Source organism: Diadema antillarum, unplaced genomic scaffold (assembly GCF_040938485.1).
Source record: "Diadema antillarum isolate AM-2024a unplaced genomic scaffold, OU_Dant_1.0 seq00001070_RagTag, whole genome shotgun sequence".
NCBI lineage: Eukaryota > Metazoa > Echinodermata > Echinoidea > Diadematoida > Diadematidae > Diadema > Diadema antillarum.
Window position 1 is genome coordinate 69,652 of NW_027271895.1, and position 25,358 is coordinate 95,009.

At 37.9% G+C, this 25,358-nt stretch overlaps 1 protein-coding gene across 1 annotated transcript in view; it reads left to right on the plus strand.

Moving 5' to 3' along the window:
- Positions 1 to 25,358, plus strand: part of LOC139743338 (uncharacterized) — a gene marked incomplete at its 5' end in the record, with an annotated part of 200,183 nt that overhangs the window by 63,040 nt on the left and 111,785 nt on the right. The window contains 4 exons of the mRNA XM_071653828.1: positions 930 to 1,126; positions 11,200 to 11,437; positions 14,369 to 14,470; positions 19,596 to 19,786. Coding sequence (XP_071509929.1) covers positions 930 to 1,126; positions 11,200 to 11,437; positions 14,369 to 14,470; positions 19,596 to 19,786 — 728 coding nt within the window. The remainder of the gene's footprint in view (positions 1 to 929; positions 1,127 to 11,199; positions 11,438 to 14,368; positions 14,471 to 19,595; positions 19,787 to 25,358) is intronic.

Here is a 25,358-nt window from a genome sequence, read left to right on the forward strand (position 1 = left end):
AACCAGGAAAAACCAGGTAGTGATGAGAGAGTTCAGAGAAAACCAGATAACGATGAGAGTGGTGTTGACAGTCAGATCGAAGAAATCGGGTAACGATGAAACTGAGTGTAACAACAAAGTCCGAACGGAAAGTGTCTCTGAAGAAAAACGGTGTCAAGTTCTCTCCGTGAAAATCTATCGAGCAATTATATGATCATCTCCTGCTTTGTGAATTGTCTAGTAAGTAAGTAAGTATCTATCTCTATCTTTTAAAATGTCTGCAAAACAATGCGTTGGTAGAATCCCACGTCTTAGCAAAGACAACAATGCTAAAAAAATGAGCGCGACGCGCTCAGAAAACGCACAAAGAGGCGCGCCTCAAATAGAGCAGCGCTCATTATTACTCAATAATAGAATACGCATATAACTTATTTACAGGCACATACGTCATAATCATACATTAAATATACATAGACTGTGGCTAAGACGTAGGCCACAATAAGAACATGCTACAGTTCCTTTTACATACAGCGTGAATTCTATGTGGTGATTGACTAGCAAGCGGTGCTCCCAACTAAATCTGCGTGTAAATTCTAAGTTTCTCTCACGGTTTCATGTGCAAAAGTCATGCCTTTACAGTAATGTAGCAACTGCTCATTAAAACAATAAATAGAAATAGATTTGTCATACAATTCATATCAAAGCAAAGCTTGGCATTCCTCTTCAACTTTGCTCACTATTATGTCCAGCTTAACAGAAATTTGTAGAAGTTATATAGATTGGAAAAACAGAATTCTTTCTCAAAGCATGACTACCTTCGTGTCTCAGAATATTAAATGTGGCACACAGATGGTTTCCACCATGGCAAATAAAGAGTTAAAGAGTAGAGGCTGGATAAGGATTGCTTGGATTTTATGCACATGGTATACATTTCTTTTTACATCGTTTAGCTTCAGTGATGCCAGAAAAGGGTGCTGATGTCCAAGCTTCTGTGTCTTACTCCACACTGATATGGATCCTGATCATCATTGCCATCATGGCCTTTATCCTCTTTCTGTTTGTGGTGATGATGGCATATCGGAGGCGGGACTCTGTCAGATTGCCCTTTAAAGGAGACAACAAAGGACGATTTGAAGCTTGCATCAGGGTGAGTAAAACTTGCTGCAGATTTCATTACTTTTTAGTTGTTGTGTGTCATTTTCCTTTTCTTAACTGTGCTGATATGCCAGTAAATTTAATTTGCTGTTCACATGTTACGATACTGATTTCACAATGCGTTTTGACTGCATGGGTATCAAAGTGAGTATCTATCAGCAAGAAAAAAAAAGGCATAAGAATAACATCATTTGAAGTTTCGTTTGTATGTCAGTGTTTGATAATGTGGCTCTAAATGTATAACATATTATGTACAGTCAACTTTTAACCCATATCCACCGGTCGCGTAATGCAGTTCAAAGACTGTTGCTGCCGGAGACTATTTCCCATAAGTTCACTACACTGTGCCATCTCAAATTCAAGGTGATGTCACCAACACTTCTGGGCCCCATTTCATAAAAGGTTGATACGATAACAACTCTTGCTGGAATGGCAATTGTCATGGTAACAACACGAATCCAGCTTCCTGATTGGCTGTTGCTATTGGAAGTTAACATTCCAGCAAGAGTTGTCATTCTAACATCTTTTATGAAACAGGGCCCTGAAGAGAAAACTATGGAAAACTATATATCAATTGAAAGAGAGAGTAATGGCCTTTCATATAAGTTGTAAATCAGTGTCATGTCATGAATTATGTGACGTCATATGATTTTAGTATCTACAAATGATTAGCATACTTCTTCGAAAGAAACCACTATTAGAAAATATTTATAACCTTCATACCGGTACAGAAAAACAACTATCAATTTTGATATTGTCGTAATGTAAGCTTTCCGTCGGTTTATAACTCATAGGGTATATTGCTGAAACAAATACAAAGAAATGTCGAATAATAACTCAATGATCTGCGCTCTGCAAACCAGTCTGGTCTATAAACTCATAGACGCTATGGATGGGACTATTGGAAAGTAGACTTATACGTACACACACAGGAGTATTCGATCTCACCTATTCTGTCAGCAGCCTGCTGTAAACCTCCAAGTGAATACAAACTCAAATGAAAATATCACTAACAGGAAGTGATGCAAAGGACTGGGGGATATCAGGTCAGAGTTCACAAGCTATAATAAGCTACATAAATGACGTCATCGTCCAAGCCATTTCTGCTACAGATTATCCCATAGACTGGCGTTTGCGCAACTATGGAATATCCCATAGATATCGGCGGATATGGGTTAATCATCCCAACATGAACTGTTTGCCACTAAACCTTGACAAGGTGACAGTGTGTATATACTTTTCATGTTGTAGTTACTGTGAACAATGCAGGGTTACCCACAGAGACAAAGTGGTGTGTATACAAGTACAAATGTATATCATAATGTAGTAGCATACATGGCATGCAAATAGAGTCATATTTGGCACTGATATTTGCTGGCATGGACCATCACTCAGATTCAAACAGAAGTCAAAACTTTTGAAATTCAGGGTTTTTTAATGAAATGGATTTCCGTGTTTGTAACATTGAAATAGAATGATCATGTCTATATTTAAAGCAAATAGATTAAATATATTAAAGCACATAATTATACATTATATTCCCAAATCACACAGAAAAACAAAGATGGAAAAACTGCCATCAAAATATGATAATGTCAAAGACCATTCCAAGAAAGTGAGCAGTTTGTGATCAAGAGAGAGAGAGAGAGGGAGAAATAAAGGGGATGGTAGGGGAGAGTTTTGTGCTCATGGTATGTGAAAAGTTCATACATACTTTAATTTTCATAAGAGTTCTTTTTGGCAAATCTTCAGTGAAATTGTGTGCATTGAGCGTCTGCCAAAAAGAAAGTGTGTGCCGAGCACATTATTAATGCAAGATTAGGCTGCTAGTCATTATAGCACTGAATAGGTCATAAGCATCAGTCACTGCCACGGGGGGGGGGGGGGGGGGCACCCGCGAGAGGAGGAGATTGTTTTGGTTTTGGCATGGGCTATGTCGCTCCATGGTGCGTGTGTGTGTCGACAAACTTGTACAATGCTCTCCTTCTAATTCCTGTATTTTCGTTATTTATGGGTCAAATTTTTTCGTTCGAAATTCAAAACGGATGACTATAGAATTTCTCAATAGAATATAAAATCTAAAACTTTAGAAAGAATAGAGAAAATTGAGTGCACTTTGAATGGTCTGCCACAGGCAGATATCCTTATCATGCTCTTACGTAATATGACAGCTGTTGCAGTCATTAAACCCTGGCTTGTCCTCCAGGTTTGCCACGCCTGAGTAGAAAGTTATTTTGCAGTGGGCAAATACATCTACTCCCACTTCTCAAACGAGGAATCGTTAGGGGGGTATAGCACCCCATCAGCTTCGTTTGGCGATGGGGTCTCGCCTCAAACGGGGGTTTGACAGCATGACTTGTTGCTGACATATTTTAAGAGCAGCATTAGTTCCCCTGCTTTCTGACAGAGGAAAGTCAAGTACTCTTTCATTATGCAGGAAGAGTGACAAAATATTATCCGTACATCACATCATATAATGTTGTAGTGTTCTAATCCAGCAATGGAGGCACCAAATTTTTGAAAAATCGTAACTATTGAACGAATTGTCTGATGTGCCTTAAACTTCACCGATGTGTTCTACTAATATTGCCACATTTTTTATCAATCCATAGATATGTTTGGGTTTCCTTGTTTTATTGAAGGTGATTGCTCTGTTTTTTGCAGCCGCTTTTCTTAAGTGTCCCAAAAAGTTTTTCATTTTCTTTCAAATTCTTCCGCTTTGAAGGTTTGATAGTTTGTCCCAGAATCATAAAGTATAACTGATATTACAGCTCACATAACAATTGACAGAAACATTGACAATATGGAACCAAGGTCCACTGCTTTCTTTAAATATATTTCCTCTGGTTAATATCATCAGGCTCAGGTTTTTGCTGTTTCCTCTGGCCATTATGCTGTTCCCTGTGGTCAAATGAATGTCAGGTTTATAGTTGTTGGTGGGAGGGGGGGATCAAGGGTAAATGTGTGAGTGACTTTGTGTGTGTACCTGTCAGAGAGGGCTCCTGTATTTTTTTTTAAGGGCGGGGTGGCTGTGGGAGAAATGTGGGGGGATCAAGGGCAAATGTTAAGGCCACCCCCCTCCCTTGATGACTGGAAGAGTCTTTAAGCAAAACCCTCAGGGAGGCATAGGCTTTTATCTTTCTTTCTTTTCTTTTTTTTTTTAGCAAAGTGTGGGTGAGAGTGGTGGTGGGGGGGGGGGGGGGGGATGGTGCCAGAAGACAAACCTTGAGTTTCTGCTCACCTCTCAATACTCAAGTTACATGCTAAAAGCAAGCAAAAGGGAGAAGCAAACAAATGAAGGAGAAATATTTCAGGTTTTTTTTCTTTAAATAAAAATGTGGCAAAGTATACATGAATGAAAAAACAAAAACAACAACATGAAGCCCAGAGACCCGTTGATTTTTGTCATAACCTTGCAGATCACCATCTCTCCCTCTGATTATGAACCAGTGAATGTAGTGAGACTACAATTTACTTATTGTACATTTAACAATACTTAACATTGATCATACTGATTAACATTTTACATTGGTTGATTCTATCCATAATTCACATTGTAGAACTATTTGAAGCACTAGAGCTGGATTCTTTTGTCTGCAAGTGGTTAATAGTGGCTTAATAAAGCCACTGTTTACCATTGGGAGCAGTGATTAAAAAAAAATATTGGAGATTTCATATTTGATGCTTATGTACAAGTGTATAGTCCAGTAGTATCACAAAATGTCCTACCATATAGGAATTTCGCAGTAAAGCCACAAATATAATATTCCAGAAATGATTTTGATAATACTATAGTTTATGTTTCGTGTATTTAACAATACTTAACATTGATTATACTGACTAACATGTTTATATTGGTTGTTTCTATCCATAGCTCACATTTTAGAAGTATTTGAAGCACTAAAGCTGGTTTTTTTTTTAAATCTGCAAATGGTAAATACAGTGCACTCCCGTTATAACAAACACAGTTATAACGAAATTGCAGTTACAACGAAGGAAAAATTTAGGCCGCAACATTATCCACTCTGTGTACTTTTATTGTTTATTTGTTCGGTTATAAAATAATTTCGAAATACATGTAGCGAAAGAAATCTGCCGGTCCCGAGGACTTCATTATAAAGGGAGTCCACTGTAGTGGCTTTGATATTCACCGGGGTAAACAGATGAAGAAGATCATGAATATTAATTCTTTGTCCACAGTTTCTACAAGGAAGAGGAATCAGACCACAGTACCTCAGCTTCTGCTGAGTTTATTTTCAGTTTCAAGATTTCTTTCATTTCATCTGTTACATTAATGATATGTGACCTTGCATCACAAGCAAAAAGTTGCATGCCTTGATTTTACATGAGGTCTCAAATAGTTGAAATATGTGAACCTTATCAATCTTCAGGGTTTTTTTTATATTTTCTGAAAGAGATCATTAAACAAATGGGAAATTGTGATTGGTTTGCCCTTTTTTTAAACACTTTTATTTTATTTTATTTCTTTTTTTGAGAATAGTGTGATTAGTTGGATGTCTTTAGAGGCCCTCTTTCATTTCTTAAAAACCCTTCAAACACTCCTAATTTTCAGTGCTGATGACTTTTCAAAGAATAGTGCTACTGCATTTAAAGTTGGTATCAGTCATAAGTAAAATGTGCATAGTAACATTTCTGAAGTAAAATTTCAGCTTAATCTGATAATCTCTTCAATGTGTTTGCTACAGAGTTTTACATCCTGTTGCATGTCCCATGTATTGCACATAGTTCAGCACGGTGAGATTAAGCACTTGTACAGACCCCAAGCTCCAAAGCCTCTTTTCTCAGTAAATAAATACTTTTCCGGAATCTGTATTTATATTGAGTTCTACATCATTTTTAAGCTTAAAATCTGTAATTTCAGAATCTTCCCTGAACTAAAAATTCATGTCTGACGACTATTTGGTGGTTTTGTGATGCAGAGTCACATATCAATCAGTTAATCTACATGTATAGTCACTACTGAGACACAGCAGCCATGGCAAGTAATTGACTTCAAAAAATTCGGTTCCGTGGAGGTGAGCGATGCCCCAATGCCTGAATCGTCTGAGGCTTGTAGCAATGCCAAGGATTATGAGAAGGAGGAGGAGGAAGGGGAAGAAGGTAAACAGGACACGATGGCTAGCAGGCTAATGAGAGAGAGGGGGAGGGGAGAGACTTAAGTTGGTGGGGAACAAATAACTTTGCATTATATTTATATAATATTGGATGGCTATGAATGGGATACCAGGGAATATTGTACGAGTTAGGGCCAATATTGCACGAATCGAAGATGAGTGCAATATTGACCCTAACGAGTGCAATATTCCCTGGTATTCCATGAATCAAGGCCATCCAATATAATTATTATCATCTATACAATCAAGTAAAGCTAGCATAAACTGCACAAAATTACCCGGCTTCTACTCATCTTGGAAGTTGACTCGGCAGTCACATCCCAGCGCTGAAAAAGGGAAGCCCCTAAAACTGCGTATGAAACAAACAGCTAGCAAGATGTTTGCACGCTTGTGAATTGTAACAAACTGACGCACACTAGTAGCAAGCGATTGCGCATTCAGCAAGCGCTCGTGCAATAGACGAGACAGAATTGAATATGGTGTGATCTTGAACAGCAAAAAACAACGGTAGCACGTTGGCCTATGCGCTTCGTTCAATATGCTCTGATATTGAACGGTAAAAATTGAGCGGACTGCAATACGCATTTTTAATGCGCTGTTAAAACGTCCTATATAGATGATATAGATGATTGGAAATAAACTATGATTGAATTGATAATTCCTCATATTGTCTGTGTGTGTCAAATGGTTGTCGCAAAGTCATCCTGATTGTCCTAGTCCCTGACTTGACCACTCCTACTGTACAATCCTTGATGTGTCTGCACTGTCCTGCTACAATCACCTTTTTCTGCAGCATTGTATGCCCTTCCCAATTCATTTCTAGGACACTCTTATGTTTGTCTGCAGTCAGTCCTTATAGATTCCTAGTAATGTCTTTGGACAAGTTAATTCACACACTTTTTCTGCGTCTGACGCAGTAAGAATGCCGAAATGGCATAATTTGCTTCTGCAACCTTTCTTAGTCTTTTTGGGGCTCTAGTGGACGTCAGCCCTAAAGGGCATTCAAGGTTTAAAATTTCATTTTTATCTCTTTACAAATCAGAGTTTCATCAAACATGGTGGATAAACAAATGAGTCTTTAGTTCAACTTTAAAAGCAGTCAATATTCAAATGTAATGGATAGCTTGAGGCAATCGATTCCAGACATTATCACATCAAATGATCAAATTTTACAAGGTTGACGTCAATTGATGTATTCGCACTGATGACATCAAATTTAAAATGCTATTATTGCAATTTCCGTAGAGAATTTCACAAGCTAAAAATACTGAAAATCTGGCTGAAATAAGTCATTAAGGAGAAAAATATGCTCAGATATGTTTGACATTTGATGACACCCACAAATAAATCAATCAAATTTTACAGACTGAAAGTAAATCGATGTTTTCACAGTAATAATGTCATCAAATCAAAAAGCTTTTATAACTACAATAGAGATTTTTTAAAGCTACTTGTTTTATTGCATACTTTCTTTTGATGAATGCCTTGTAAAATGTACTGAAACCTTTGTTTAAATATGTAAGATATGCTTAAAACAGTTTGAAATTTGATGATGTCATTTTTTATTTCTCGTTTTTTCGTATCAGTCAAAATTTGACATCAATTCCATCATGCAGGGCGGGTGCACATCTAAATAACCCAAAGTATCTGCTACAATACATCAAAGTTTTGGATAAATTTGTCCAAAGACAAGTAAGCTATTGTGCAATGAACACAGTCATATCAATGGGCATTTTCAATGAGAATTGAAGTACGTCCTCTTTTATAAACCTTTATGCTATTTGTTTTATTGTGGGGAGGAGAGAACATGCTGATTTGCTGAGCTCAGGTCCTTTCATCCTAACTTTCCCTTTATAAAAATAATGTATAACTAAAAGGTTTCTGATGATGGATTCGGCACATTTTTACTGAACTTTTTGGTAATTCACTCTGGGAAATGTCCCAAACCATATAAAAGAGGTGGAGATGTGAAGCTCCTCAGATGAGGGAGCAAGGAGACAGCTTGTGTGCGAGCTGAGGACATCTCAACATAGCTGTACAACAAAAGAACTCTCACAATAAACCCTGCAGGAAGGTGATCAACTGTACACATGAATTGTGTTATGCTGTTCCATTCCTGTGCTAACATGTGGCTTAACCCTAAAAAGACTGGGGGAGGCCTAAAAGGCCCCCCCCCCTCGACATTTCGCGCAATTACTCTGCAACACGCAATGCTCTCGCCACGATGTTCTACGACTTTTTTTCTTTCAAGTTTCCCACACATTTTGACACCAAATTTGTGACACCCGGGGGTACGGTTCTGAAGTTACATAACATTTTGTACATGCATGTAAGGCCGAAAATGGCTCAAAAATATAATTTTGTGTACAAAGTCAATGCAAATTGAGTTTTTTCACATGGTTCATATATCTACTCTCAATGGCTAAAATTAATTTGTTTTAGGAGTATTATGCTTCAAAAAGTGTCTGCCACAAATTTTGTTTAAAAAAACAACAAAAACAAAACGTCAAAAACAAAGAAATACATAAGAAATCCATGAAACAATAGAATAAATAAGAAATTAATTTTGATACCGATTTTTTTTAAGTGCATTTGCTTAGAATGCCACAAAGAATAATTAGACAAAAAATGAGCACTTTTGGAGCTTTATTTACTGATTGAGATCAAAGAGTCTGATTTGTCGCATAAATTAGCATAATCAATCAAAATGAAATAAAAGAAGACCATTTTGGAAAATTCAAATATACGATCTTGTAGATTACATGGCACACTACCATTGTGCAAATTTTCGCGGCGATCGCGCGATCCACGGCTGAGATCTTAAGGGGGGCCCTTTAGGCCCCCCCCCCCAGTCTTTCGAGCTACCAAAATAGCCCAGTCTTTTTAGGGTTAATGGTGGTGAGTATCTCTGTCAGCGACAAAGCCAGTATCAGCTTTGTCACATGAAGACAGGCCTAAAGAGTCACTGGACAGTGGTATCGTGTGGTATCGTTCCGGCGTCTTGAAGAATTGCTAATGTAACACTACTATTCAAAAATGGCGACAAAAGAAACCCAATACTGTTGGCAAAGTCATGGAAAAGATATACAGTACTCCCTCTGAGAAAATGTAACATCCTTCATCATCACCTATGACTTGATCAATTTTTCCTTCAGAACGACAGACTATCAAAAGAAGAATGCCTCTTCTATTGCTTGCCTTAGACCCTTGACTTCAATTCATTTGGCCACCCCAGTGTCATTTCTCAATATTTTGTGAACTACAATCGTGGGTATGTGTTTCCTGTAAACCTCATCTCCTTTTGATCCATTCAAACATTCTATTCTTTAGTTTTAGCTCTTATGCCTCTAGTATTTACAAATATTAACATTGAACTTGCTATTTTGTGTAAGCACATATTCTCCAGGCTAACTCTGTGACTGTATTGCAGAAACATAATCTGGTTCCTTTTGAATATCTTGTAACATGAACAGTGATACATAATACCTCCTCCCCCATATGTAGCCAACTATGGCCACCATTCTCAGATTTCTATTAATTCTAAAGTCATGTAGCCAATTCTAGCATATCAGAATGTGAGCACGAATAAACACACCCTTTACAACATCATTCTTCAAAACATTGACACATTCATAACCCCCTAAACTTAACCTTACAAAGTTCCCCTTTGACCCTACATACAAGTGTGTACATTGCTTGGGTCCCTCCTAATAAAACCTCCATTCTCTTCCCACCTCCCTGCTCCATCCCTGCAATAGTTAAAGGAACGTTGCATCCAACTTCTCCAACCTACCCAATATCATGTGAAACTCACAATCAGCAATGCATCCTGCAGTGCATACAGTCACTTTGGGTTTTTGTTCTCATTGTGTACTTCGTCATTCTTCAGTTGCAAAATAGTCCAAGGCAAAAGGTGTATTGTCCAGGAACAATGGGAACCTTGAGAGGAGATTATGCAAACAGTGAGGGAGGGAGAGAAAAAGAGAAGAGCTTTATACAGAGAGACATACAGAAAATAGGGAGAGAAAGAAAAGGGAAAGAGAAGGAAAAAGGAATGGGATACACACACACACACACACACACACACACACACACACACACACATGTAAGATGAGTGCAATGAACTGTGCGATTTCAGAGGGTTTTGTGTTGTTCATATTCAGATCTTGACAATGTAATATGGTTTAAATTCTGCATGATGAGAATTTGTTTCTCAGACGTGGGTGATACTAATTATTCTTCTGTTCAGTCACAATGCATGCACTGACATGCTTCATTGATTTGCACTATCGTTTGTGTGTTGTTCAGGCATAACTCCATGGTGTACAAAGTTTGGGTGTGCATGAGAATAACTCCAAGCCAGTGAGGTGTGCCAATGAGTGGGAGAACAGCAATGGAGCATATGATTACGTAGCATATGTGAAGGTGTTCTGTGGAATGAAAATGCATGACAATGGGAGTCAGTTGCGGTAAACGAACAGGAATTCTAAAACTTAGGGTGTTGGCTTGTGACGGCAAGAAACTTGATTGGAAGACCCAAGTCTAACTCAACTTTAAAAACAACTAAATTTAGAAGTGTTGCTTTTGATAACACAAAGTGTTGCCTTTTCTTTGATGCCAGCAAGAAACAGTAATGTCCTGGAGGTTTAATGCCCAGAAACACAGTGGTGTGAGGAGTAACACAGCGCATCAGTTACACATGACTGTTGATGACATGCCACTGTCGGATTCTTCCCAAGGACCAGTGGGTACCCAGCCTCAAAACACCACACCAGTCAGCCAAGGCAGCATAAAAATGAAACGTAACAATTCACTCCAAAGCTTCAGCATCTTTCGCAGCTTTCCTGGTAAACCTGCTTCCCTATCAAAGGTCTTTGGCCGCAAATCAAAACTTTCCTTATCAAGTTCCAAATCGTTATCTCTTTCACAGGACAATGTGGCTTATGACTTTGAATCACAGCTGGCAATGCCTGCATCAGCTCGTTCAACTTCGCATATGGCTTTAACTCTGGAGGAGGAGAAAGCAAATAGCCCAGCATACTGGGAGATTCCCCTAGATAAGCTCGTGGTGGGAAAAAGAAAGCAATATGGCAAGTTTGGAGAGACTTTCTTTGGCAAGGTCCTTATTGGCAACCAATCCTTGTCTGTTGACGTCAAGAAGAAACCTGGTAAGTCACATAGTACATTTCAAGTCCAAAGATTTATTTTGTTGTTGTTGTTGCTTTGTCATTATACTGCCTCTCTGCTTAGTTATGGAAGTAATGATAACTGTGATCATAAGGAAAACATTCACAAATAAATCAGCTACAGAAACTAATTGTATTATGGCATCATTGTTTCTACACTGTTACGCCCTACATCATTAGTAATAGTGACTGTAAAAACAGTAGTAATAGTAAAGGTAGCAGCTGTAGTAGTCGTGACTGTAGATGTGTTTAAAGTACTGTTATAATGCACATATGCAATATATTCCTTGGTGATTTTATTTTCACTAATTTCTTGAGTCAGATTATATTTTGTTATATTAAAAACATGCAAAGATATTGCTTTCATTTAAAACAAATGCATTGTATATCATCAATGCTCACTGTGGGAAAAGGCGTAACTTTGCTACCCTACTGTATGTGAAGAGGGAATTCCAAACACCTTATGCATTCCAATTTAATGCTGTGGTTCTCAGTCATGAATCTAACCTCTTTTTAAATTGTCTTTTATGTTCTGATTCATAGAAAGTTATCCTCACAAAATGTACCTACAATGTAAGGTGTTCACAGTACTACTCGTACTTGTATCAGAAGCAGAAGTTGAGTACATCAGTTATAAACTTGAACATGAGAAGTAATTGCTAGTGCTGCATGAAAAAGTAAAAATAATTCATAATGGAAGCTTCAGCTTTCTTGAAAGCAGTGAAAGTACATTGGTAGGCGTGGCCAGGCCAGGAGTGATTTATTATCAGTAGTAGAAGTAGAAGTGGTAGTAGTAATAGTAGTATCATTATCATAACAAGTCTTGGTGGCAGCCTACTACATGTACATATGGAAAAGAGTAGCTCCCTATACAAAAATAATTTAAAAAAGTGCCTCAAACCTAAAATCAGCAAAGCGGACCAAACATCTGCTTATTTCAGGTCCACTGGAAAATCAACTCAACTTTTGCAGGAAATTGTGATGCATGGTATACATGTGTATGTATGTGTATGTGTAAAACACGAAAAAGCTTTGGCCATGTGCATGATGGGTGCTGCATCTTTTCAAACAATTGTGCCTGAAGGAGGAGCCTGTGGGACATACAATGTAAGCAGAATTGTTCACTTACTAATTACAATGTATATGCTTTTATTTTCCAAACTTTCAACCATATTGTATATGCCACGTGTTCATATAGGCATGCATGTATGTGTGGATGTTATGATCGGATGTTCATGTGTTTTATGTGTATGAGTGTGTGTGCTGCCACACAAATCATGTGAATGCATGAAGTTTGGCCTAATGGTAGCACCACCACCAATTGTGACCCGCGACAACGGTTTCAGGCAAAACTCGCAAGAACAAATTTCCTCCTAGGCCGGGTACAAAGATTTTGACCATTATTTTTGTCGATTTTGGGTTTTTTCAGAAATTGAATCTTTGATATGTTTTGTACATCTACACTAAATTTCACAGCATAACACTAAGTTTTTCCTACCGAAAATGGAATTTTAAACACCCTATGTTTGATCGCACTCGTCAGTTTCGATCTTCTTTCGAACGCCGCGCTACTATGCCCAGTGTTGCTACAGCGAGGCATCTCGTGTGCGATTGGATAGTGCGTCTCACACATTTACATAATTCGGCTTTCGGCGATATGCCTCGCAGCGTGTCGGAAATGTTTTGTCCACGCATGCATGCTCCATTGTTGTTGCTACAATAGATATCAGTACGCTCGGTCTTTAGTGTATGGTCTTCATTTCGCTTTCTATCCGAGCTTTTCTACCGCAATGTTCGACAACAGAAGTGAAACAAAAAGTGAACAGCAACACTAGACAGCACTAACTTAACGTAAAATAGATAGATACGAAGCGTATCAGAGTGACAAATCACCACACAAATCGTGCAACATACGATCGGAAACTGATTTTTTAATTGTGCTTGTAGTTAATGTGACAGCAGGTTGACTCAAAAAGGCAGCAGAAGAGAGAAAAGGAGTGGTCATAAATGACCAGTATTCAAATAATACACTTGTAGTAAACGTCAAAATTGCACCAAACTAAGTCAAGTCGTGTTTGTTGTTTGTTCGTTTGTTTGTTCGCTTGTCTACCACACAATGCAACACATTCAGGGCTTGAAAAAAAAACAGGAAGCGTGACCCTTTTCATCTTTCTGCCTTCGAAAAGGTCCCAATGACGAAATTTACAAGACAAATCAACCGCTATGAAAACGTGATTTGTAAAGATGTGGAAGGTGCCACCCGCTCCCGTGACGTACACACACAGGCATAGCGTGTGGATGCCATTGAGTAATACGTGCACCATACACACGCAACCAGCAGCTTGTAATTATCGTATCTGCCATCTTGAAAGACGTACTGGTAAACAAACCCGAGCGAAACGCATTGTGCATTCGGCTCCATACACTGAGTGCCGAGAGAGGTGCCCGGGAAATTTGACTCTCTCAGTGAACCAATCAGAAGCTGCTATGGTTGCTAGAGGCGTAGCTTAATCTCGATTGGCACCATTGTATGGATGGGTGATTCTCACCTCGCATCGCCGTTGGGCATTGTCTTTGAGCATGAGGGGAATCTTCAAAGCCCGTTTTCTCGCAATTTTGTCAGGCTAACAAATCAAAAAGTGCGTTATATTTCGCTTTATATGACCACTTACAGTACCGGAGAATACAAGTGTTTTATATCAATGTAAAGCTTAGGAAATGGGCAACGTGATTCAATGAAAAAATGAATTTTTAAAATTCCCGACTTTTGCCTGAGACCGTTGTCGCCGGTCACAATTATGTCTTGCCATCAGCATTCAAACCTCTTTTGATTGCTGAACCAATCAACATTTACATTAATGTGTGTGTGTATCTGTGTTTCTGATTCAGCCTTTTAATACTCTTTTGTCATAGCTCCATCTGAAAGGAAGAAGATCATGGCGGAACTTGCTGTGCTTGGACGACTAGGTCATCATAGTAACATTCTGAATCTTGTTGGAGCTTCCACAAAGTTGAGTGAGTAGTAACCACAAGATTCTGTTTGATCATGATTGCATGAATTTAGGTGTAGACCTACAATTTTTTGGCCTCTTCCCCTCAAAGGAATAGTATGTTTGTCAATCCATCTTCCCCAGACCTGGTACTGTATAACATTGAAGACCTATCTAAATTGTTACAAACTTATTGTTAGTAATCTCATCATGTAAACTGTTGATTCCTGAGCAACTATTATTTTCTGGAAACTTCTTGGCTTTTCAGACTTTTTGTTTTGTTAGATTAGTGAGGATGTCATTTCCTTGGATTTTTGAAAAATGTAATGTTCACACGCCCGACCCAGTCGACGGCTTGCCAACTTCACGCATTCTGCTCAAACACACAAATCCGCCCAAACCAATAAATTGCCAAATGCCACAGTACGATGAAAGCATTTCTCGCGAATTTGTTCCTCTCACATATAGCTTACATTCTATGTGGTGATTGGCTAGCAAGCGGTGTTCCCTACTGAGTTTCTGTCACTGTTTTCTGTGCAAAAGTCATGCTTTTACAATCACATGATTACCTTTGTATTGGGCATTTGAAATAACAACAATCATAGAGTTGTCATACAATCTACATCAAAGCAAAGCGTGGCATTTTTTCTACAACTTTACTCACTGCATGCCCAAACAAAACATAAATTCATAAAAGTTACTTTGATTTGAAAAGCAGAATGTTTTCCAAAGCATGCCTATGTTGCTGTCTCAGAATAATGTGGCACTCAGGGGGTTTACACCATGGCACGTAGAGAGTTAAAAAACATTTTTCAGTGCAGTATATCTCACCTGAGCCAAGGGCTCTGTTTTGGGGTTTGAGAACACAAAGTTGTTCAAATGGAGAAACAGTTAGGGAATGCTAAATTTTAGTAGTCTTTTTCAGAACTCCACATTAAGATTGAAAATCATAATGTAAACTAGACTTAATAGAAATTTGTCAAGACTGAAAAATTACATGTAGGTGATCCATTTAAATTGCGATTGGGAGCAACTGACCATGCAATTTTTTAGATGTTCATCAGAGAACAGGGATTTGAACTTAACAACCATTTTTGCGTACCATAGGATGCAGGTTTTGCCTATTCTGTGAGTCAAGATGTGTATTGCACAAAATCTCCATAAATTGATGCCCAAGTTTCACATTCAACCACAACTTAAGACTTAATTACATTATGCAATCAATGATCAATGGCCATAGCCCACAGGGATAGCTACAACATATAATTATCAAATGGCGCTTTCAGACACACCGAGTTATCGTATATTCATGCGACGTATGGATATACAACGTTTTGTTATGAGAGCATTCAGACTCAGCACCCCGTTATATGGCAATCATATTGGAGCATTCAGACCTATCGCACAAGTGATATTTCTTGAGTAGACGTGAATCTCTTCCTTGCGCAGGACGTAATATACGCAGGCTTTGTGCATAGTGTTTATACTCTGCCTTGGATTCATCCGGTATTTAGCTAGTTCGCGCTGCAAATAAGCCCCTCATACTCATACGATGTATGGATATGAGAGCATTCAGACACAAATATACATCGTATGGATATACATTTGTAGGATAATGATTTGAAACGATGCTCAAACCATCGTGTCGATATACAGCATATATTGATACGACATTTCAGTATAAGAGCATTCAGACACATAAAAACGTCCTATCTCCATTCGTCCTATATCCATACGAGAACTCTGTAGTCTGAAAGGGGGGTTAATCTAGGAGAAATCAAGCCAAGGATAAGTGAGCTACTGCTTAATTCATATCCATAGTCGTTTCAATCGACATTTCCCTCAAAAATGGACTGCCATAGAGATATCATTTAAAATGGTCAAATTTTACAAGGGTAATTTCAATTGATTTTTTTTTCACAATTATGATGTCATCAAAGTGAAAAACTACATACAAATACAATATAGAATTTGATATGCTACTACATACTGAAATCTGGATATAAATAGTCAAAAATAAGTGAGAAACACTCAAATGAATTTGAAAGCTTATGTGTTGCTTGAAGGTTTGAATGATGGAGCAAATAAGGGAGAATGGTTTGCAGTAGCACCATGTGAATGTATATCATTGTAGTCCTTGATTGATTGATATGAACAAAAGTATGAAACAAACTAAGTTACAATGATTATTACAATTATTACTCTGCAATGATATTTTGTCAATTTTTATGTACAAAAATAATTGAAACAATAATGCATACTAATAACATCACTTGCAACACGTGGAGTCATAATTGCCAAAGTAGGGGAGACTAAATCAAGAGCCTGGCTTGTATTACTGAGGCCACTGAGAAAAAAAAAGATGTCATCATTATGAGACAAATATAACAATAAAAAGAATTCATACCGGAATGGCATAGAAAACAACAACAATAACTAAAACTGAAGCTCCATATTAAAAGAGAGAGAGAGAGAGAGAGATAACAGGAGAGGATATGAAATCAAGGAAATAGATGAGATAAGTTGAGAGGAGAGGGAAAGAAGAGATGGAGAGAGGAGAGGATGTCAAGTAGGGGAGGATCCTTGTTGGAATCTTGGCTTGACAAAGGAAGATCGTAGAAAGAAGAGAGTTGAGGAGGGAAGCAATATAGGGAGAATATAAGGAAGGCAAAGAGTAACAATTGAGGGGCAGCAGAGAGCTGGAAGTTGAAGTTGCACTAGTGGAGACAAGAAAAAAGGGGACAGAAAGAGTTGTAAGAAAGGAAATACTGAAAATCAGGTAAAAGGTTCGGACATCAATGGGAGGAAAAAGATAAAATAGACAAGAGGGGGGAGAGGGAGAAGTTGAGGATTGGAAAATCATGGCGATAGAAGAGAGGAGTGAAGATACATGAAACCAAGGGGGGAAAATAAAATCTGATGGCACCATTGTGATTTTTTTTAATTTCATGAGTAAATTTGATAACTTTAAATCATTTTGCCAGCCGTGAAGACACTACTTACATCTCAACTCATCAGCTTTCAGAATATAACAAAATGTGGATTCATTGTCCTTCCTTAGGCCCCCATCTCACTAGGAAGGTGACCATGGCGATCTGTGAAAAATTTACAAATTGTGGCGCAGTCGCCATCCGTCTCCATTTTTGGCCTCCGAGGCGATTACACTACAGTTTCTCTACGCTCAACCTGCGCTGTAGGCGATAGCGCCATGATGATAATACGACTCTGCCATGTTGTTGCCGCATTTCCAGGCCGATGAGACGTGCTGCTTCTGCGATTGAACCAACTGTACTGCGATATTTGTATGCTTATCAAGACCTCGCTACAACAATGATACGATCGGAGCGACAGTGATACATTTACCCCTGGCCAGGCTTATGCAACGATCTCAAGCGATTGGGGTATAAAATGGGTGTCATGATTGTTCTTCAGTCAGATGTCAGTGTCAAACCAACATGGATATGCAGAATATGGTTTTACCCTTACATCTTAGCATTCCAGAACACACCAGTTAGAACCTGATGTGAAATCGCGCTATTCGTTAAGTTAACCATTCAATTTAAAGGGTAAAATGTGTATATAATATTAAAGAAATGGCTTATGATCAAACTACAAATCGTATCCTACAATGAGACAATTTTATGAAGATATATTTGAAAAGATTTACAACTTAATTTACTTTCATTGACTTGCAATGAAATATGACAAACAAGCAATTTAATAAACAGGGTAGATTCATACTGAGTGTACATGAAAAAAGGAATTTTATCCACTTTCCTCCATGTCCACCTTCCTGGTCTGGTGCATCACTTCCTTTTGTTCATGGATGGTTCCTGGTACGTAATACTGTAAATGTGGTTATTTTCATCAGTGATGGGGGCCGCTTTCAATGTGTTTGAGTTACACTTTACACGTTGCTACCCCGTCAGAGCTACAAATATGGCGCTTTTAATGCGCTCGTGAGGGGATTGTGATATGCTCTAAAACCACGGCGACCTCGCTTCGGAAGTCTTGGACATGTTCAAAACTTGGCAGTGACCATGGCAATGGTGGCTACCCTCCACACTTCTGAACCGCTCAGGATACGATGGAGAAGATTTAAAGTGAACAAGCCACGATCCGCCGCTCTTTGTCGATTTTTTATGATCGTAGCGGAATTGCCGACTGGTGAGATGGGGGTATAATGAGCTATAACAGATTTTTTGAAAAGGAATTTTTTTTTAATAGTTACACTCTATATCACCATTGACATACGCACAGAATATCAACTTGATGCGCCCATCTGACATCATATCAAGTGAGATAGGCTTGAAATTTGACTGAAATATTCTTGATTAAATTCAAAGCTGATTTCATGGGGGAAAAAAATGATGTGCATGCAAAATTTTTAAGTGCTCAAAATCGTCTGAAACATGCAAAATGATTTCTAGCTCAATTTTAGCATTTCAGAATTTTGCACATAGTGGCAATATTTTATATTGAAAATAAAGACCATTACATGAGATATGGATCAGTCAAGTTTCATTGACAAAATAACATTTTAAAATGGAAATAGAGATAATGTGATTTTAGAGAATTACTTCATAATGGTGTCATGGTTGACCAATCACAATGACATTTTAAGATTTTTCATCCTTGAGACATAGACAAAAATAAGTAATGAAAGTTCTGTGAAATTTGCAAAAATTATGAGAAAACATTAGGGTACGTAAGATTAGTGCAAAAAAAAAAAAAAGAAATTAAAAAGAAAAATAAAGAATTCATACAAAATCAGTAGGTGATCAGTGATTTCACATGGATCACCTAATTATGAAATGCTGTACATAGCCATTTTCTTGAGAAGATGTTAAATCAGGGAAATTTCTAGATTATCAGAAAATGTAAATCTGGACTTTTGCATGATACATATTATTACACACTTGCGTTGATTGGTGATAACATGTTTTGTTTCTTATTATTATTCAGAGCATAACATCTCACTGATTACTAGCATTTGGTATTGTTGTTGATTACTATGCTTCAATAACTTTTTTTCTTTGTTAGTTCCAGCATCTACTTGTCAACAATCAGCCAATTGTTCTTCCTACACAGATGGAACACAAGAGGAATTCTAATATGTTTTCACTTTTTTCTAACCTTTCCTTCATCAGATACTGTTTACCTGGTCTATGAAGCCATGGAACCTGTCCAACTAGATGTCTTTGTCCAGACAATCCATGATGTTCACAAACCAGTCAAACTCCATGTCCCTGATTTTGACGTCACCATGCCACTGATGCCTCTCCTGATGCAGTTTGCCATTGACATAGCCTCAGGTCTTTCATATCTATCTTCCAAGGGAGTGAGTTTCAAGCCAGTTTCAGAAAATTACAATTTCCTACTGTAAATGTATCATCTGCAATTATGTATTTTACTTTCTTTTTCGTCATTAATGTTTTAAAACATACATCATGTCTCCAGTCCCCTTATGAGCATTGTAGCCATCAACATGTGTCTTCTGATATTGTTTTCAGCTTAAATGTGGTCAGTCAGTAAGCAGATTTCACTCTTATCCTTCAAATGACAATTTTCTTCTTTTTCCCAACAAATACCAATCATATAGGACATTAAAATGACAAGCTGAAAGGATAAGGGGATATAGGAGTTTCCAATGATGTATAGTACATTCTAGTGATTAAGTTTCCTCAAGTAGCAAGCAATTTAACCAGCAGTCAACCTGAATGATTAAAAAAAGAAAAGGATTGCCCTTAATGTTAGACATTGTTTTGTCAAGCTTGTAAACTGCATGTGATCAGCATACTTGATATGTTTCCAATCAAGTGATACTTCCCTTATCTTAACTTTCTCCTTTTTTTGGGGGGGGGGGGTTTACTAGTTAGTGCAACAAGTAACTAAATTGGCTATCAAGACACATTATGCATGAGAACAGGAATCACAGAACCTTCAGAAATTAAACTCAAAATTTTTACAACTGTGTATGGAAAGTTCTCATAGATTGTCACATACAAATGCTCTTGTGTATTTAATGGGCCACAAGAATCAGTGCTCAAATTTTGCAGTGGGTCTGATTGCTTAGACCAATTGCAGTAGCTCCAAGGGTGTGTGAATATCTTGAACTGTTTAGCATACACAGTGTCTCACAGCTGCTTCCTCGTTCTTGCCAAGTGATTCAGAGATATGTAACAAAGCAATGCTTTCTTGCCAGTTACGCCAGAGTGACTTCTGCGTGTAATGTCAACTTTATGTGCTCAAGAAGCTTCCCATGTAATGATTCACTTATTTTTTTTTTAAGGCGATGCCGTCATTCATGATGGCAATTCAGTATGAATACTCAGATATGAATACTCATTGAAGAGCTGTTGGATCAAATGACCATTATTTCTATTACTATTCCTCTAATCATCTTTCATTGTGCATTATTGATAAACTTCTACATATTAGTCTTTTGTAAGATATAACCAAACAAGGCAGTTATCATTCTTAACCCCATAAAGCCCAAGCTATTTTGACCCCTTCCAGGCCCAAGGGGAGGGGGCACATTGTTAGGGTGTGTGCTAAAATCATGTTTTTTCTTTATATTTCTTTATCCCCAGTATTTATGTTTTTATTTTATACCAAACAGAGGAAAAGCAAGTTAACCTTCACTGTTTTTTATAGTTGAAATTTCTCAAGGTCAACACATGGGGATGCTATTCATTAAAATATAAAGAAATATGAGATCTACATATGATGTATTGTTTGGGATCTAATAGAAACATATTGGTATCACATTTGATATTTTCATAATACTGGAATTTTTAGTTTGCAGATTGATCAAATGATTAACAAATGATTATACTGGCAAAATTTGTGTGAAAATGATGCAAAATAAAAGAGTGGTTCTTGGAAAAAGGTGGTATTTTCAATAATTACTATTATACCTATTGTTTGATGCCTATGTCATATAAAAATAAAGGAAATACTAAGAAGACCTTTTCAGGGTTATTCACATCCATAATTACTTCACATTTTGGTCCTCCAGCAAATTACAGCCAAGAATTCCCCCTTTCATCCATTACTATATTGTTAACTGAAATTGGAACAGAAAAGCATGCAAAATCTGATGACATGGTTGACAGTTTATGGTTGCCATGGCAACCAGCAATATTGGATATAGCTAAATTATATGTCAAACTGTTTGCAATAAAATTTTAGGAAAAGTCACCAAATTTGGTTGAAATTGGGTAAAAGGCATAGGAGTGGCAGATGAAAATATGGTAGGGGGCACGATATGCCCCCCTTGGGCTTTATAGGGTTAAATTTCAAAGTTTTCAGATTTAGACAGTTGACCCCAAATGATGGAGGTGTTATGAGGATGATCAGAGCTGAAGTAGTTCTTGAAATATATAAACTACTGGATATGCCACATATTTTTGTTGGATTTTTATTTTTGCAAACATTGTGAAATTTTGCATGGTTAAAGAATTACTGTAAAACCAGAAATATTTGCCAGCATTAAACTTTTTACATGTAAAAGCCAACGACTTCTTTTGGCATGAAATTTTTGTGAATTGCCACTGGCATTCAGTGCAGAAGTGTATAGACAAGTAAGAACTTTCATGGACATTTTAATTTCTCAAATCGTAGCTCCTCGCAATATTTGCAAAAATTTCGTCTACACAAAGATTATGGTTCTACAGTATATCTTCCAACATCATGTATGAAATGTCTTCTAAAAAGATATGAAACACTAACACACTTCAAAGTTTTTTAAAAAGGTGTGAAACACTAGCCCCATGTCACTCAAGAATGTGCCACCCCTGTTGTTCTCAGAATAATGGTTGCAATTTCTCAGGGTTTGAATATATTCACTGGATATCCATGGTATTATTTCCCCCTCCATCATAAAGAAGTTTCCAGTTTTGTCATTCTTAGGAATGGTCTGAATTTCCTAACTCTACGATATACATTTGTACCACCTTATGAATGGAATCTTATTTCCAGGGTTGCAAAATAATGATCAGGAGGTTGTACAATATGTAGGTTTGAATCTGATTAATTGAATAACACTTAAATGAGGTAAATTATGGTCAACACACACTGTCTACAATATTCTTCAGCTAATCAAAGGAGGCAGACTTAACAAGAAGAAGAACAACAACACCCCCAAACCACAGATTTGAATATGTCTAAATATAGACAGAATTTATGAACAACATTATGTATGGTGATCACATGTACTTCCTAGTCCAAGAAGACAATTTCCTGATACTTTGCCCACCCCTTCCAAGTTTTTACTCTGCCATCTGTTAGCTTACTTGAAATGTCTGAACTATTCAAGCTTTTCATTTTTTTGTCTTTGTGCCCATAAAGAATGATTTTTCCGAAATTGAAAAGGAATTTTCCATATGTGTCATCATCAATGAATTCACTTACAAATATGATGTACGTCCTATAGTTGATCCTTATGCAAGTCAGCAGTGGGCTTGCCTCTATCTGACTACCACACATGCATACACAGTTTCAAACAAGTTTATGCACTATTTCAAATGACAATACATCATTGGCCATAAATATTTGCACTTTTATTCAGTTCATTCCTGTCGCTGCTGGGTGTTATGAATGCAGATGATGATCATCATCACTTTATTGAAGTCAAACAACTAAGGAAAACAAGACATAACAACACAATGGGAATAAGAGTTATTATCTCAATACATTGCCTAGGACAAGACATACAATTGTATGAATGAACTTGGAGGGCAAATGAGAAAAAGACGTAGAATACACATAGGAATGTTAAAGAAAAGTACAACACATGTAGTTCTATTTGGATCTCATCTCAGAATAGCCCTTTGTTGAACCCACAAATGTAGAAGTGCTCACTTATGTTGACGAACAACAAATGTAGAAATCAGCCACAAATGTTGAAAACATCAACCACTAATGTAGAAAATTCCAGTCGTAGATGTAAACAGAAACAGCACCCACTAATGTCAAATCCTTCCAACTTAGAGTACAGTGCTCACCTGTTAATCGGGTACCAATATAGCGGGAACACCGCTTAGGTGCAACAAAACTTGATTGATGTAATACATTTTTCATGTGTTATTTCCACGACATAATCTGAACCCAGTTACTGCTTTATTCGGGCAAATTCTGGCTGAAACACTTCCATTGTCTTTCATTAATATCTAAAAATAATAAGTAAGTCCTTAGAAAAGCTTGCAGGGATTTCATTTCCTTACCAGAAGGGTTATTTTCTAACCAATTGCAAATAGATTATTATTGCACGGTCTAAGCATTTGTGACCAGCGACAACGGTTTCAGGAAAAAGTCGGGGATTTTGAAAATTCATTTTTTCACTGAATCACATTGCCCATTTCCTAAGCTTTGCATTGATATAAAACACTATTCTTTGGCACCATAAGTGGGCATGGAAAGCGAAATAAAATGCACTTTTTAAGTTGTTAGCCTGACAAAATTGCGAGAAAACGGTCTTTGAAGATTCACCTCTTTCTCAAAGACAATGTCCGAGCGGCGATGCGAGGTGAGAATCACCCATTCGTACGATGGTGCCAATCGATGTTAAGCTCCGCCTCTAGCAACCACATCGCCTTCTGATTGGCTCACTGAGAAAGTCAAATTTCCCGGGCACCCTTCCTAGGAGCGCAGCGTATAGAGCCGAAAAACAATGCGGTTCGCTCGGGTTTGTTTTACCATTACGTCTTTCAAGATGGCGGATACGATAATTGCACGTATGGTGTACATGTGTATGGGCGCACGCATTACGCAATGGCATCCACACGCCATGACCATGGGCATGTATCAGGAGCGGGTGGCGAATCCAAAACACATTTACAAATCGCGTTTTCATTGTTGTTGATTTGACTTTATCATTGGCGACCCTTTTGTAGGCAGAAAAATGCCAGTGCTGGCAAAGGTCACGCTTCCTGTTTGTTTTGCTTTTACAAGCCGTGCATATGTTGCCTTGTTCGGTGGTGTTAATTATATTAAAACAAACAAACAAACACGACTCGTTAGTTTCGTGCGATCTTGATGTGTAGTATTTGAATATAGGCCTAACTGGTTTCATGTGACCTGTTGCTCTCCTTTCCTCTCATCTACCTTCCCTTGAGTCAGTCTGCTGTTATAATTTTTACTACATGTACAAGTAGACTATTGTTTTTTCTTTTCACACAATTATGTCGTGCTAAATGATATTTGTTTCACTTCCGTTGTCGAACATTGTGGTAGAATAGTTTGGATAGAAAGCCAAACGAAGAGCACGCACTACAGCGTATAAACCACTATAGCAAGAACAATGGAGCATGTAATCATGCATGCGTGGACAAAGCATTCCCCAAACGCTGCAACTCTGAACTGGTGTCTCCCAAAGCCGAATTATGTAAATGTGTGCGACGCACCAGCCAATTGCATGCGAGACCTTGCGCCGTAGCAACGCTGGGGATATTGGTGCGGCGTTCGAAAGAAGCTCGAAACTGACGGGTGCGATCCAACATAGGGTGCTTAAAATTCCATTTTCGTTAGGAAAAACGTAGTCTTATGCTGTGAAATTTAGTGTAGATGTAGAAAACATATCAAAGATTCGATTTCTGCAAAAAACCCAAATCGACAAAAATAATGGTAAAGAAATTTGCTCTTGCGACTTTTGCCTGAAACCGTTGTCGCGGGTCACATTTGCTGTTATACAGTAGGATGTAGTGCAGCTTCTACTCGTGCACTTACCACCCCTTCAGTGCGATACAAAGAGTCACCTTCTCCACGTGCCGCCCACATTCTCCCTCAATTAGGCGGGTGACCACTGTACTTGTCCACATAACACCAAGAAAATTAACAGAATCTCATAACTGTAAAAAAAAAATCTAAGTCTACATGTACTTTTACAAATTCCCAGTATCCTGTAGCACACC